The following is a 16,939-nucleotide window of genomic DNA, read 5'->3' as shown; positions in this document are numbered from 1 at the left end:
TCCTAAATGCTTCCTCTTACAGCTCTGGTGGTTAGCTTCCTAACTCTAAATAAAGTGTGTACACCATTATTTTCTGATTTAACTATTTAGGACATTATAGATAACTTCCTACTATGAAATAAAAAAACACTGTTTCCCATCTAATCCCAATTTTTGATAATTTTACTTTCATTTGGCTGGCTCTGTAGCACCAAATTAATACCTAATCCTCTGATTCCTGTTGCACAGACAGCATCTCTTGAATCCCTCTTTTAATATATGGAGTTATCTGTGCCCTATACTTTCCAATATCTGTCTCCCCTACTGTCCTCTCTCACCTAAGCGTGTAAATACAGGGACACTCTCTTCTGTACTTAAGTCTTCTGCATTGTGTCTATAAGTTTATTCTAAACATTTACAATAAATAAACACAATGGACTTATTATAACTATGTAACATGTTTCACTTATATAGTCAAGAAGTATTCAAAGATTATACAGTATTTCCTTCTCAAGAATTCAATGTCAAAACCTCTCACCTACTCAAGAAAAAATATTCCTAATGTCCAGGTAGAAAAAGTTTTCTCTTCAGACACTATTCAGAATCATTCCACATTTTAGTTTGCTACATATTTAGAGCATATTTTTCTTCATTTCTATGTCCCTCCCACCCCCAAGAACTCCTAATTTCTTCTTTCCTGCAGAAAGAAACAAGTATTCACTTTATCAGTCTCACTAGTATTATCTACTCCTTTCTCATTCTATACATTCCACACTCCTCCCTGAACTCAAATATTATATGAAGAAAAAACAACTTCATGCAAATAATAGATATTCCTTTTTAATGCTAAACCAAGATTTGACATATGGTAACTTCTTAAACATTAGTTACAATGTGGAATTGGGTATGATGTCAATGACCATTTTGTACTGTTACTTTTAAATCATTTAGACACATCAAGCCCTGGTCATTTGGGAAAGCGTGGTTTGCAGAGAGTCATGCAGATCCTCCATATGGTGACACATCTCATCATACAATATCAAAATAAACAGATAGGGTAATACCACCACTGATCTCATCAGAAAAAAATTTAGAACCGCAAAACTGCCAAGATGATGGTAGCAAGTACAAGTTTTCCAAAACTCAAATATTTACTTGAATATTCCAATTTTATCATTGGTAACATATTCTATCATTTTCATTGAAGTTACAGACACATTTTATTTCATTTTTAGGAAAGTGTGTGCCAAACACTCACATCTGAGTAGCCACAATTTGTATGACGATCCTTTTTTCAAAGTTAAAAAAAAAAGCAGGCATTTCAGCTGGCAACTCAGACGATTACACAAGTATTTCCAATTGGACTCTGGTTTGCAGCACAAGGGATTCACACACACAATATATTGAATATTGAATATATTCACACAGAATATTGAAATGATGTGTGTGCAAAGGTAGATATTTAATAAAATTAACATTTTTTAGTTCTTTATCAAGGACATTCTTAAATAAAAAATGGCACTTTTTTTGTTTCATTTCTTTTGTTTTACTGAAAATAAAGAATCCCATGGCTACTAATACAGTTTGGTGCCACTGCTTTGATTCACAACAAAGTACCAGCAGTTTTCCCAATATTGCTCTGAAAATATCAACAGAGTAAAAATGCCAAATAACTGTCTCAGTATTGTTATGAAAATAGTTTTGACTATTAGGACCTCCTGAAAAGGTATCCAGGACCCTCTGGAGTCTACAGCCCACACTGTGAGAAACAACACTCTAGCACTAACCCATGGGTAAGGGACATAAGGTATTTTCATTTAAATAACAGAGAAACACTCACCGACAAACTGACTTAAATCTAAGTCTAGTCTTTTTCGATATGTGAAGTCTGGATCCATCCCATCTCTATGCAGTACTATCTGGGATACACACTCATCAATTAATTTGAAATACTGTTGCCTAGAACCAAGGAAAAGAATAAATGTACTCTATTAGTGTAACTTTACATCAAAACAAAATATTTCAGTAGCTTGATTTCTACTTCAATAATATACAATTGTATAGTTTCAACAGTTGACATATAGATTTAACATGGGAGTGAGAGTAAATACAACTGCCACTTTCCTTCCAACGATTTTAACACATTACATTTTTTATGATCTTTTAGCTATAAATACAGTGTGCTTTAAAGATCATTTTCTTGCAAAAGTCAGAATCTTGACTTAATTAGTAGGCAGTAAGAAATAGAATATTAAAATGAAGTGATATGTACTTAAAAGCAGTCCTCAGCAGAGGTCATCAACCTATCACTGTACCATACTGAAAGAGCTACCATTAATTCATTTTATTAATACAAACCAAAAGATATATTTTCTAAAAAATTATCTGGAAGGTTCTTAAAAACACACAGTTCACGGTTTTTAGAATGTTTGTGATACTGTGAATTATAAACAATATCAAATGAATGTTCCTTACTCAAAAGAAAGCTAGAAAACTTCAGCATAACAATTTTTGTCCAAAATTTTTTAATTAAAATCCCCAAATAGGCTTCATGTGTTAGTACAATTAAGTTCAATCCACCTGTGTTAGTAATAAGCTAAAATCCATCCCTTAAAACTCAAGCCAACAAACGTGAAAGAAATATCCAGAAGATTTTACAAACAAAACCAAACTACAGTGATAGAGAGAGTGATAGAGAGGGTGGGTAATATTCTAATGAATACAGTCCTCCATCCAAGCCACCACTTAGGACTATTTCTCCTCAGTGACTTTTTGCACAGTTTTCCTCTCCAACCCCTTCTCACCACGTATGTGACAATGCCTCCAGCTACTTGAGAATTCCTTCCCTGTATACTATGACCTACTGCCCTGGACCTATTTACCTGGTACCTAATAAACCATCCATTATGCTGAATAAAATTCACTACAGCTTAACATTAGCAAATAAGACAATGTTCATTAATTGTCATAGAGTAAAAATATTCAAGACATAGTGTTCTTGGATACAAATTAAAGCAAGAAGGTATTAGCAATGCTTTCCTCAATTTTCTCAACTTTTTTCAATGAAATAATCTCCCATTCCCTAATATTTTAGCTATAATAACCACATTTACACTTGAGGTACATAAATTGCACACACGTTTCTAGCTATCACATTTAAAAAAGGAGATGATGGGGCCTCCCTGGTGGCGCAGTGGTTGAGAGTCCGCCTGCCGATGCAGGGGATACAGGTTCATGCCCCGGTCCGGGAGGATCCCACATGCCGCGGAGCGGCTGGGCCCGTGAGCCATGGCCACTGAGCTTGCGCGTCCAGCAATGGGAGAGGCCCACATATCGCAAAAAAAAAAAAAAAAAAAAATGAGATGATGCACTCTGTCCCTTTTTTACTCTTATTTAATGTTATCTTGATGTTGTTTTAATAAAAACATGGCTTAAATTAACACCAGCTTTTGTGTATAATGTTTCTAAAAAACATAATGTCATTAAGTGTTTTCTCACTTCCACCACCCTAAATTATGAGCTCATTTATAATGTGGCTGAAAATTCATGCAAAAACTCTTTCAGTAAGGCAATACTAGTAAAGAACAATGTACGTCTGGATTCCAGAAATGTAAATCTAGAAAATAATCTCTATGAGTGATATCGGAAAGGTAGTGAATATGTCAAAGGAATATGTAAACAACCTAATTAAGGGATAAACATAAATGTCATTACTTCATTAATAAAAGTCATTTTTGTTGGAGAATATTTTGAAATCACCTTCACTTTCTCTGCAGTTTTTTTTTTTTTTTACCAAATATCAGAAATTATCTCCCATGCACATTCAACTAACATGCTATTCTGCACACAATAAGCCATTAATAATTTGTTACAGAATTGAATTTGATCTTCTATCCACCTTCCAATTATCTTACTGCATTTGATTTTTCTTGGGGACCTTTGATGTACATTCTCCAATCGAGTTCCATTTCAATAAAATTTCCTTTTGTTCCAGATGTGAACGTAAGCAAAGATTTTAATTTTCCTATCCACTAATTCTTTTAAATGACAATATTTTGCATTCTACAATGAAAATTAACTTATAAAAAACTTCAGAAGTTGTATTTATTAATGTCAATATTAATTTTAAATGTTCATCAGTCGAAAATGTTCAGATAACTGAATATTTCTGAAAGGTGAAATCTAGGTCCATTTGAGATAGTAAAACCGAAAAATGAAGGTAAAACCAAAAGAACAAGATTTATGAATCTTGGACTACACAGCAAAAAGAGTAAAATTTACTGTATGTTAATTAAAAGGATGAATATATAATAAAAATATTATGTAAGTGACCACAATTCTGACTCTATCTTGTAATAAATGTATACTCACTATAAGAATCAACAACAACAATAATAGTAATAAATAACTGAGAATTTTGGAACATAGGAAAGAATCGATGGGATCATCTTCACTACGGCAGTCATGGGAAGAATTCTGCCTTCATAGCAACCATATCTGGAACAAAGACCAAGGGCCTCGGGCTTAAAGAGCCAAGAAAGAAGGCAACATAGAGGAGTATCAAATTTAAAAGGTGCTACTCAAAAAATGACCAAACCAGATGAACTTCTATGCCTCACTAATGTCACTTGGGTAATGCTACAATGTAATATTTCTTCAGACTCTTGATTCCACTAAAGTGAAAGGCTCGCCTGAATGTGCCCCACTACAGTTGTGCTTTTTAATCTGTTTTGAAGTTAGACACAACCACATGCTCCCTGGAACACAGATGAAGGGATTAAATAACCCCCTTTGTAACACTGTAGACACATTCAAGGCTTCAGAAGTAAACAGCAGCCTTAAATTCTTGGAAATTCAAGCGGCAAAAAATCAGAGGTTGACAGGACCAACCACACAGGTATCAAGAAAAGGATGGGGCTACTTTAGAATAAATGGAAGTTCCAAGTTTATTTTTAGGTAAATCTTCAGGAGAGTATAGTATTACAATTAGTGGGGTACCTATGATACTTAAAAATATTATTAATCAAGTATTAGTATTTTTTATCCAGCATTTATAAAGTGGTTAAATATTTAAAGTGTCTTATTTTAATAAAATATAAGAAAGAAGCAAATGAAGTCTCAAAACAGGTTCCTGAACTCTATTTTAGAATACCACTGGGACTTCCCAATTATACAAAGGAAAGAGGTAGGATGATCTGTACTCATCTCGAAGAACCTAAACTTTTACAACGTTTAGACTTTTATTCTATTCACTTGTTAGGTACATCAAAAACCTAAATTGCACCCTCTGACATCACCTAGAGGACACAGCCTGAATGACACTGTCTAGCAACTCCTTCTACTTGAAATTAGAGTAAGAGAAGACATACTACCCATAGTATTTGAGAATAAATGTCAGCAAAATTAAATTAAAGGTGACCAAAATGGTTTTATATTCAAAGATCTCAGCTTCCTTCATAAAACAGTAATAAAAGAGTTAAGAGGGTATAGAGGACATTTATTGAGCATACACCATATGCCAGATATTTGGCTAGGAGTCTCACTCATGTTACCATTTTAATCTTCATAACAGTCCAGCAGCTTAAGTGTTACTATCCATATATAACTACAGTTAAACATGGATAAACAATTATTTTCTTTAAACAATTTGTTATGCTCAAGATGTCTAGAATATAATCAAACTTGAGAAGTCATTTGTCTAGCTTTCTGATACATTAGCAACATTAAACACAACTGTATTATTAAGGAACTTGCTAGCTACTTAAACACTAATAAAAGTGATGTTTAGTATCTGCCATTCCTACTGCCTAGGGACTAACCAGAAAACATTATTCATCATGCAGTAAACTAGTAATTTGTTGCTAGTTTGCATTTTTATTCAGCTGAAAAGTTGTAACCAAGAATCTGCTGGAGCTTAGAAAGTAATAGTAATATCATTTTATACCATTTTCTACCTAAATATATGCCCAGAGGAAACAGTGCATTCTATGAATCAATATTATGAAAGAAATACAAAACTTAAAAATATTTGCTTGCCCAAATCAAACATCAGGTGAATTTCACAATTAATAGAATTTTATGAGTGAAAGAAAATATTAGAATATAGCTTCCTCTTACCTTATAAAATAATCATTTCGAATCAGCAAAAGATGCTGCAGAATTGAAATGAAATATCCCTCTGCTCTGGTTTCCTTAACTGTGTTCCACACCATGTTGTGAAGATCATTTGCTTCAGTAAACTGATTAAGGAATATGTGGATTTATTTATCCTCTATACCGAACAACTGCAATAATGTGACACGGAATCCGCTCTGTAAGGCTTCGAAAGATTACTGTGTATCTTAACCTAAAATAGGCATCATATATACTCAGCATATAATAAAACACATGTAGTTAGGAATGAGAATAGAGGGAAAACTATGTGCAAATGACAACCTGACCTGACACTTCCTGGCTTCTCCTCCACAATCAACTCCAACCAATATTCCTCTCCTGAGCCAAGATACTGCTGGCAGAAACAGTAGTGGGCAGCTGGTTGTGAATGAAGTCTTTGGGTTCTGGGGGAGCCCTGACCAAGAGGGCTGGTGCCAGGCATTACCTACCATGGAGCAGACCCAGTGGAAGACAGAAAGGTGGCAGATCTCTGGACAAGCACACACATCTGCAGATGCACAGAATTAACAAAGGCCCATATGAGAATACACCCAAAGTACAGGGTAGGAACTAACCAGCAGGCTAAGGGCACCTATTCCTAATGATGAAGGCACTAGGGGGAGGGGAGGTGCCAAACAAAAAGAACAGATTGTACATGTATACATAAGAGGCTTGTCTAAAAAGCATCCATTTGTAGACTGTAACATCCATCTGCATATGCATGTATTCACAAAAACGCACATAAACTAATAAAATAGGTTTATACAAACATCCTTCTGATTCAATAAAGGTTTGATTTTATATCGTTTATCTAGAAATGGCTTCAGAAGTTTAATATTTTATGGGGTGGGGGCTGTTTAAGGGTTAGCAGTAATTTTACATATTTGATTAGACTTCAGAACAAAAGGATATTCAAGTTCAGCTCTAACATCTTCGAGGCGATGGAAGAACTCAATCAAATCTTCTTCCTTATGCTCGTCAAAGACTTTAAGTTGGATATCCAGGCCATCATTCTTAATACGTTTTAAATTCTAGAGGTATTAAATAGGAGTTATAAGGAACAGTTTTGTTTTTAACGATGCAAAAACTTAATGAAAAACATAAACAATAAATCAACCATTCAACTTGATTTACAGCATTCAAACACTTAAAGTGTTAAATAATACTCAAACATTATCATCTATTTCAAAAATAGATTTTATACTCAAGCCTTTTTTCCCACAGATAAATTATTCTTGAAGGTAATTTATCTAAATTTCCCCCTACTCAAGTACTTCTCTAATTTAAATATTAATAAGGAGACTGCAGGGCACTTACTGGCAATATCTCTTTCAATCCACAACGCATAAATTCATTTCTGATGTGAAGCCTGAAGTCCAAATCATCAGGAGATGTAACAAGGGCATTGATAAGCTGCATACATGCTACCTACAATAAATTACACAGCAAGACTTAGACTTGGATTCTGACATTAAAGGAGTAATAGAACTGAAACATCAAGGCTGTGTTCCAAGTATTATCAAATATCTTCCTTCACAGGTGAGTCTATTAAAACGATAATTTGTATGTAAAATATTTTAGTCAGTTATAAATTAGACAAGAAATATAGTTTCAGTGGAATTTTTAATTCACTCCAACCAAAAGTTAAGTTCTTCTCCAAAAATATCATTCCATACACATAAGACATAAACTGAACACACACTAGTTGAAAAACTATAAATATCCTTAGATAGATCCTATCCTAAATAGGATAATAAAATAATTTCCCATTCATCAAGAGAAATCCAAAGACTTTAAGTCAACGAGAGTTAACAAAGGCCTGAAAGTAGTTAATGGGGTTGTTATAACCAAAAATTATATTATGAACATTGCACAGCTAATTACTAGAAGTTAACTTATCAGGCAATGGTTCCTTCACTTTGATAAAAATTCAGCTTACTGTGTGTTACGCTTATTAAGAAGACATAAAGAAATAACATAGCTAACTAAATGCTTTAGTATATAACTTAAATGATGAGAATTTAAAATCGCTGTATTTTCCCATTGATATTTCACACTCCAACTTTCAACCTGGATCTCCTTTTTTTTAAATCCCTGGCTGAATTATATCTTTCATTATCCAAAATCTACATAATGGAAGCAAAAGAGGTTGCTTCTAGAGAAGCAAAGAATTCTTTGCTGTTGTTGATGATGTTATTTTTCTAAGTCCACATTCTACCAAAATCTAACAAGAAAGACCAGCTAATTGATCAATGTGTTTAACCTCATGCTGTTCCCTAAACTGTCCTTTCTCCATCCCTTAAGGCAAGGTTTATATGAATTTAAAATGCCATTTTGGGATTAAGACACCAACAGGGGTCTCAGTTCCTGCTGGATGAAATATATTATAATTGTTCTATTTGATATCTAAACACTAAAATCTGGCCAGCATGCCTCTACTGTCAAAACTTGAAAGAGAGGGAAAAGGAAAACATATTTAAAAGAAAAAACTTAAAACGGCATCTACCTTTCCAGTACACGTTCACTCAGCTGTAACCAGTTCATGTCAGAAAGTCAAGTTTAAAATGCTTTCTTTCCACTTCCTTGCCAGTCATTACCCAATACCCACAAATATTTTTTCAGCATTTTAAAAGATCTCAAACAGCATACAAATATTTAAATTAGCATACTAATTTAATTTCTCTATGTTCAGAGAAATTAAATTAGTATTAGTAACCAGGTTTCCAGGAAAAGATGCAAATTATAGACAACTCAAAGAAAGAAGCAAAAATAAACAACATAAAAATTAGCAGCAAATATCACCTAAATGGAAAGTTGATATGTGTAGAATAATATTAGCATGAAATTGAGGAGAAAGAAGGGAAAAGAATCATCCAAATTATTCCCAGGAAACGTTTTAAAAGGCAATTTTTCATAAAAGGAAAACTAGGAACCGACTTAAGCTGAAATAATGAATTTAATTCTTTAGGATCCCTTCCCAATTGTAACAGTAATTTGCCACTATCATGACCTACAACCACTCTTTGATTAATTTATATCATGTAAACATATGTCTACATACAGTAAAATGTATTGATTTACATCCTTATAGATAAAAAATTCTATAATCAAGATAAAGACCAAAGAGTTCCTTCTAGGTTTCTAATACATATATTGAGATATTTAGACCTTTTTTATCACATGATTTCACACTGGTATAGCATACCAGCATAAGTGGGAGCCAATCTGGCATCTATCCCATATAACGCAATTCCTAGAGACAGTAGAAAAGGCTCAGGAACTAAAAAGGTAAAATAGGACATGTTGCCTACCCTAGTGAAGATAAGTAGGTTCAGTAACACAAATATACTATGTACTGTAAGAGATGTGTTCAGTATATGATGAGAATGTGGAGACAGTAAATAAAAACAAGGAAAGCTGAGGAACAGTGCTGACTCTTAAGGATTAATAGGGAGACAGCCAGATGAAAAGGAGGACCAAGATGTTTAAAGCAGAGCAATTTACATGTTCAAAGATCTGGGCTCTTTTGCTGAATTACAAGGAATTCAGATTTCCTGAGCAGTTTGTAAGGCAGGAAGTGGGAGAACAGGGGAAGGACTCAATAAAGATGAAGCCAGACAGAGGAGGCACAGCTTCATATGCCGAATCAGAACTTTCTGACTCAGCTGGAAATAGGGGAAATCATAAAGGATTTTATGCAGGAGCGGCGATAATAGAGGTAATAGATTCAAGTTAAGAAGCTATCATACAAGTAGCTTCGTTGAGGGATGAGGAGGTCTTGAACAACATTTGAAAACCATTTGATGGCTGGGTGAACATGCGGTTGAGGCAAAAGAAAAGAATTTACAAGTCCTCCCCCCTTTGCTGTTCAACTAGATAGGAGGTGGGACCATTAACAGAGACATAAAATGCAAGGAAAGAAACAAATTTCACAGGAGAATAGGATAAATCCTGCTTCTCAAATTCTGAGATTGAAATGTACATTAGGAATCATACATTCATTTAAGAAATTAGTGAATGCTGGAATATTAACAGAAGCTCTAGGAAATAATGAAATTGTGATACTCATCATAAAGAAGTAATCACCATGTTCTGTTTGATGTTCCCAAAATGTAGCATATATGATCTCCATTAATTTGCATTAATTATGCCATACTAACAGTTTCAACAGCAGGCAAAAGCCACCTTCCTCTGGAACTGAGGAGGGTAAGAAAACAAGAGTTTCTGCCCTCCTGGGAGCATCCTAACTTATCTGAAGGTTCTATCTTAGGGCACCAGACCTTCTCTGTTTACTAGCTCATGCATTTCATTCCTTCCAAGCCTGTTAATGATGTCTACTAAGCACTTCTTGGTGCTAGGGATGCAGCTATGAAATGAAAAAGACAGAAATCACTATATAGAAAGAGAGGAGGCAAGACTGAATCCACAGTTTGAATTGCCTGGGCAATTCAAAGGCTGACATTTATTAAGCTAGAAAAAAAATCAGCATAAACAGAGGAAACAGGCTTGGGAAGAAAGATCAGGACTTAAGTTTTGGAGATGTTAAGTTGGAAATATTGTCTATTATTGATCCTCATCGAAAAAACTAGATAAGGAAATTGGATATAGGAGACTCCAGTTGGAGAAAGAGATTACCATAGCATTTTTATGTAAAAACCAAGATCTTAGATGGAATCACCCAGAGAGTAGTAAAGAGAGAGAGAAGAGGAGGTACAAGAACTGGTTGGGTCATTTCAATTGTAGGTTTTGATTTGAAGGTTGAGGAAATGAGTTAAAGAAAAGTAAAAAGCTATCAACGTGGTAGAAGATAAATGAAGAGATTGTGGTGTCCTGGAAGAATGGGAGAAAAGTATGTCAACAGGGAGAGTGATCAACTGTGTCAAATGCTCTAATAGGTCAAATAAGATAATTACCACTGCATCTGGCAAACTGGTGACTTGACGAGAAGTTTCTACAAAGGGACAGAACTGCTGTTGCACATGGAAAACATTTTCCTTCTCACATGTACCATATGCAACCAGTAAATGAAAGCATACAATTAAAACTGGCTCTAAAATATTCTCCTTGCTCCAAATGTACCTTTAGACTTTAGAAATACTGCTTATTAACCTTTGGTTTAAACAAGGCTTATAAGTAAGACACATCTTTAGGTGTTAGATATGTACTCAGTTCTAATGATTTGGAAAGTAAATGCTGTAACCTCATTTTGTTACTCTTGCCCCAATTATCAAAAAGGAGCCTTACATGAGAAAAGGTATTTTTAAGATAACTTCTAGCTATAAAGATGTGTCTGCACACACAGGCATGCACATATCCAGCTAGAATTCAGGACAGTTGAGGATTTCCTCAAGAACAGCAACAGACTGAAAATGTCCTACAAAAGCTGAGACCAGCAAACCCCACATAGCCAAGGATTAGGAAAATAAGCAGCCAAAACAGTAATTACAAATAGTGGGACAAATGTCAGCAATGCTGTAAACTAGAGGGGTAAAGACATATAACAGGGGACAAAGTAGATAAACTGTAAGCAAAAATCTCAAAGATATTCAATATGAGGGATAGAGCTTGTCAAAGGCAATCTTAAGAACAAGGCAAATGATCAAAGGAAAATCATTAGAAGTAGAAAGAGGTTAAACAGCAAGACAAAGACACATGCTGGAATTTACATCACTTAATTAGCAAAGCGGCTTTCTGCCCTTGAAAATGAAGTGAGAAGGTTTCTTCATATGTGAATATGCATCACCTAAAGTTCCTCTAGTACACAATTTAATTTACTGCTGTCTATCACTACGTGCAACACAAACAGGAGAAAAAATAAACACTTTATGCATCTTTAACCTTTGGTTTCCAACCCTTTTCACACAAACAAGTTTAAGCACAAAATGCCAGGTATACTAACAGCAGTGATGCTTTAGCCTCGAACACAGGCCTGTCCAGGGTTTTTTTGTTTTGTTTTGTTTTGGTTTTTTGCGGTACGAGGGCCTCTCACTGTTGTGGCCCCTCCCATCGCGGAGCACAGGCTCCGGACGCACAGGCTCAGCGGCCAAGGCTCACGGGCCCAGCCGCTCTGCGGCATATGGGATCTTCCCGGACCGGGGCATGAACCCATGTCCCCTGCATCGGCAGGCGGACACTCAACCACTTTGCCACCAGGGAAGCCCCTGTCCAGGTTTTTCAAAGGCCACCAGCACAGATGCTTTCTCCATGATTATGTGGAAGGTATCCAACAAACAGCAAAAGCAAACATTCTTTAGAAAGTTCACACTTGGTCAACATATTCATCCTGAATATAACATGCTTTCACATGTAAAATGATGGCTATACTACACTGAAAACATATCAGCTTCCTAAGCTAAATTCAGACTGGAAACAAGCACCAGTAAAGTACTTAAATAAAAATCCTATCAGAATCTGTGAATACTTACTATCTGGGCCTGGAAGACACAGGTCAGACCACTATTCATCTTCTCTACCCCATAGCAGAAATCATCTGTCTCTCTTTGCACAATCAAATTCTACATTATCAAGTTAAAATGAGTAAATGATGCTTATAGAGAAATATCTTGCCTCCAGTGCAACTAAAGAAACTCCAAAGAATTTAAAAATCTCATGCGTTAATTCAGAATATAAACTAAAATAGACTACTACATTATGCAGACAAACACAGAAAAAGTGAAGTATATCAGCATATGTAAAGTCCTATAATTTTACTTATATTTCCAATTAAATATTCGGTAAATAAACACAGTAAGAGGACAAGTCAGAGCTTGAGGTAACTGCATATTATCTCATACAGATGCAGAGAAATAAACTGAAGGATTCAAGAGGCCCTAATTTATATGAACAGGAACAGCTGGATTCAAGACAGAACTTGGATTTTTAAATGTTTATTCAGACACTCCCCCTGAGACATCATGAATTTCTTCTGTGTTCTCCCATTTTGTTGAAACTCCTAGTATCGCAATTTTCATATGAAACATTAGCCAGCTATAAATTCCTGAGTTTAAGCTTCTTACGGACTTAAGCAGTATATTTCATTCATCTTTATAGTTCTAATATCTAGCAGAACCCTGAACGGCAATCTCTGAGTAATTAACTAATTGGTTAATTATGAAATTTTGCAGTTACCTTGAGTCATGAATTAAGTGTATCTTTTTGGTGGTCTATTGTAGCATAAGTGAAAAAATGTATTACACAGACTCAGAAAATTGGCAGTATACTCTAGGACAAAAATGGTTTTTTTAGTTTAGTAAGTGTGTGCTCCACATGACAATGAGTTCATGTTAGTAGATTATTTTACTGTTTCTTTAATGTTTATTAGCTTCATGGCACATTATTTACTAGTCCATTTTAATATGTTTAACAGTTTGATTCATATAGATACAGTAACCAAACTGCTGCAAACCTCAATAAAAGTAGTGGTAAAAAAAGGGAGGAATTAAAATAAATTGATCTCTGCATCCTTCTGGAATGCCCCAACAGTGATCCTAAAGATAAACGTTCTACTACACTCTGTATCCTGCATTAAATGTGCGAACGACTTACTTGATATTAAAAATAACTCTAGTTAACATTGACTTTTTTGAGGGGGTAGGAGATACTTGAAACAAAAAGAAACAGTAAATCAAGATATGACTATTCATTATAGGAAGACTTTCATTTGGTCTCATGCAAAATTAAACTTGGGTACATTTTGAGCATTTAAGGGGTAAGGGAAACAAAACAAACAGAAGCTAATAAACTTGGCTAAATTCAAGAAGGCATTGTAACTTATTTGTTTCAATGTCCTATTTGTCAATTATTGCCAAGTAACGTATTTCAAAGTACAGAGTACTTTGTAGTACTACTCTGTAGTATCATATGAACTGAAATTAGTGAAGGTTTTGTTCCATTCACTCGACATCAAGGTACAACAAACGCATGCCTTTGTGTATACAGAAACAACACCAGGAGCATCAGGCTGAAGGAAAAGAAGCCAAAAAGGTGACAGGAGGAGGTGCAACGGTCTGCTCTCTGCTGCCAGGCAATTCTGTCTGTCTCTGAATGTATTGCAAGTAGAGGTACAGATGGCTTTTCTTCTGCAAGACCTTGACAAGGATGTCTGTATAGCTTCCATCTTGGAAGACAGAGACAGCATCTCCCCTCCAGAGCAAACGGGCAGGCAGACCCACAGCCCCTCCTGAAAGATCTGTGGTCTCCAAGCTCCTGTAACACGAGCCATTGCAGCCATGTCTTCAGACAGTCCCTCCAAAATAAAGACTGGACTCAATTATTTCCTGAACTGAGAACCCAAAAATTTATCAGCTGGCTGGGAGGCCTTGTTGAAAGCACTGTCACCTGGTAGCCCCAAGTGATAGAGATCCCAATTGGGGGTCCCCAACAACTATAAACAACATGTTCCTTCCAGGAACACCATGTGCACCTTCAAAATTATGTATCTTGTGGGGAAGCCAGGCATTAACTTGCCTCTCTCTCCAAAAACACCATGACTTACACCTCAGAGGTGCTCATAAGAGATGCTCAGGTGTGTGAGGAAACAATACCAGCACACGTACAGCCTCAGACAACTGTGGCCATCTCTCCACACCCAGGCCAACTTTGATTACTCTGGGGAGTTTCCGGGAGAGAACAGTCATCACTACATACGTGCCCCTGCAGACAGTTATCCCTACGATGAGTCACCGAATTAGAACAGATGATACAAAATGTGTCCCTGGTTTTAGCTGAAGTAATCAGTGACACTGCTTCAGCCCTGCAAGGCACTCAGGTCAGCTTTCACTCACTGGCAGGGTTGTTACAGATGAAAGAGTTGCCCCAGATGCCCTCCTTGCTGAACAAAGGGAAGTCTGTGCAATCATTAATACCTCAGGCCGAGTAAAAGAGCAACAGAAGAAGATAAGAAAGCCTCCTGGTGTCCTAAGGTAGACACTGACGGTTCACGGGATTTGTTCAGCTGTTGGGATCTGGGACCTGGAAGGCATGCCTGAGGTCAGTACTGCAGGGCAGCCTCAACCTGCTGCTTGAAGCACTGCTGACCAGCAGGCTTAATTAAATACTCTGGGAGACAAATGGAATGGAGCTCATCACAGCCTGTATCAGTCAGAGTAACTGCTGCCCATGATAGCAGACTTGGATTCTCTAAGCTCAGGGTGTTGTCCCTATAACACAACCCACTGAAACTGGAAACTGGGGTTGACAAAGCTGATACTTGAGCTACTGCTATGGCTGTGGGTAACTGAAGTCCTTTGTTTTTGACCTAGGAGTTCGTGTCTTTTGACAGCAGCACCCATACAAGTGTGGCAGACTAACACGGTAGTTTACAAGTGGCATAAAACCACAGATCCTTTGTGTTCTTGACACTCCAGGAGTCCAGGAAGACACCATAGGAAGGGAAGGTACAGCATGCCGTCACTGAGGACACAGATGCAGAGGAAAAGTCAAATAGCCAACCCCCAAAACTCCAGGATTCCCACACTTTGATTCCTTTCCTGACAAAAATCTACCACAATTCCATCAGCCCTATGCCCAACAACATGGGTTTGAACAAACTCTTTAGGATCTAGATAATGCTTCTGACACTCTAGCAAAGCATGGCTCTAACAAGAGAAGAAAGAAGACACACATAGAAAGAAAAAGTAATAATAAGAGGATAGAAATGAAAATAACAATGAAAATCAAAGTGTGACAGATACTAGAGATTGGTGCACTCACATTATTCCAACCCTCTTCTAAGGAAGACCCAGCCAACACAAAGAGCTAATCACACACGTGAAGACTGGACCCTATCAGAATCAGAGGTAGTCATGTTATCTTGATCATTATTATTAGCAGACTTAAGTAAATGTAACAATCCTCCCTTAAAAAGTACTTTGGAATAAATATACTTTGCACTAAAAGAACAATGCGGAATTATAAAATTTTACTATCTCCCATTTTCTCCAATTTAAAAGCAAACAATTGGTTTCTATTTTATTCAGAGACAAGTTTTATTTTTAATTTCATTTGTTAATATCACCCCTGACTAGTACATTTTAATAAATGCAACTTAAATAGCTAATGGAATAAAATGGGTACTTAGAGCAATAGCTTTATGGGAAAATTGATAATCAGCTAGTTCTAAAATATTTTTTTATTTTTGTTAACTTTAGAAACACCCAGAGAGAAAAGTATTTAGATATTACTAAAGTATTGCTTGATCATTTTAAAGGAAATAGAATTAGCAACCCCAGAAAAGAGAATCTACTTACTTTTTTCCCCCTAAGTTAGCTATCAGGAAAACAATAACTTTACTCTTAAATTAAGCTTGCTACCTGCTAGCTATTTCATACATTTGGCTTAATAGGAAGAAGAAACATCCATTAGAGTATAAATGCACAACAAAATGGTTTAGTAGGGAATATTAGAATTGAGAACAATTCTTTCCATTGTCTACTCTTAATCAAGACCAAACAAATTTAACTTGAACTTATCAGAAAAATAAGAAAGAAATGAATTTAAATGATGCTAAAATGACCTTTCACTTCTCATTGAAAATTAAACTTTAAAAACTATATCAAGAAATTTTAGTGTTTATAGGACATCAAAAAATAATGACACTACTAAGTGTAACAGAAAATATACTTAATTACAACTTAAGCAATTAGCTTCATAAAAGCTAATATAATCAGCCACCTGTATCCTGATAAAAATTCCTCAAGCAATTTCCACAGCTGTCCAGAAAGAGGCTGCTGCGAGCCCCTCCTCTCCACCCTTAATGCCTTAACACTAAATATGGCAAATAAGCCATCATTAAGAAAGAAATCATCCC

The 16,939-nt window shown here is 35.8% G+C and overlaps 1 protein-coding gene across 1 annotated transcript in view; it reads right to left on the bottom strand.

Annotated features, from left to right (window-relative positions):
• Positions 1–16,939, bottom strand: part of DIAPH3 (diaphanous related formin 3) — a gene marked incomplete at its 3' end in the record, with an annotated part of 415,912 nt that overhangs the window by 226,025 nt on the left and 172,948 nt on the right. The window contains 4 exon segments of the mRNA XM_007450220.1: positions 1,820–1,938; positions 6,097–6,213; positions 7,045–7,163; positions 7,450–7,560. Coding sequence (XP_007450282.1) covers positions 1,820–1,938; positions 6,097–6,213; positions 7,045–7,163; positions 7,450–7,560 — 466 coding nt within the window.

Source organism: Lipotes vexillifer, unplaced genomic scaffold (assembly GCF_000442215.2).
Source record: "Lipotes vexillifer unplaced genomic scaffold, Lipotes_vexillifer_v1.1 scaffold275, whole genome shotgun sequence".
NCBI lineage: Eukaryota > Metazoa > Chordata > Mammalia > Artiodactyla > Lipotidae > Lipotes > Lipotes vexillifer.
The sequence above is the reverse complement of the archived record's forward strand: the minus strand, read 5'-3'. Positions and strand labels throughout refer to the sequence as shown.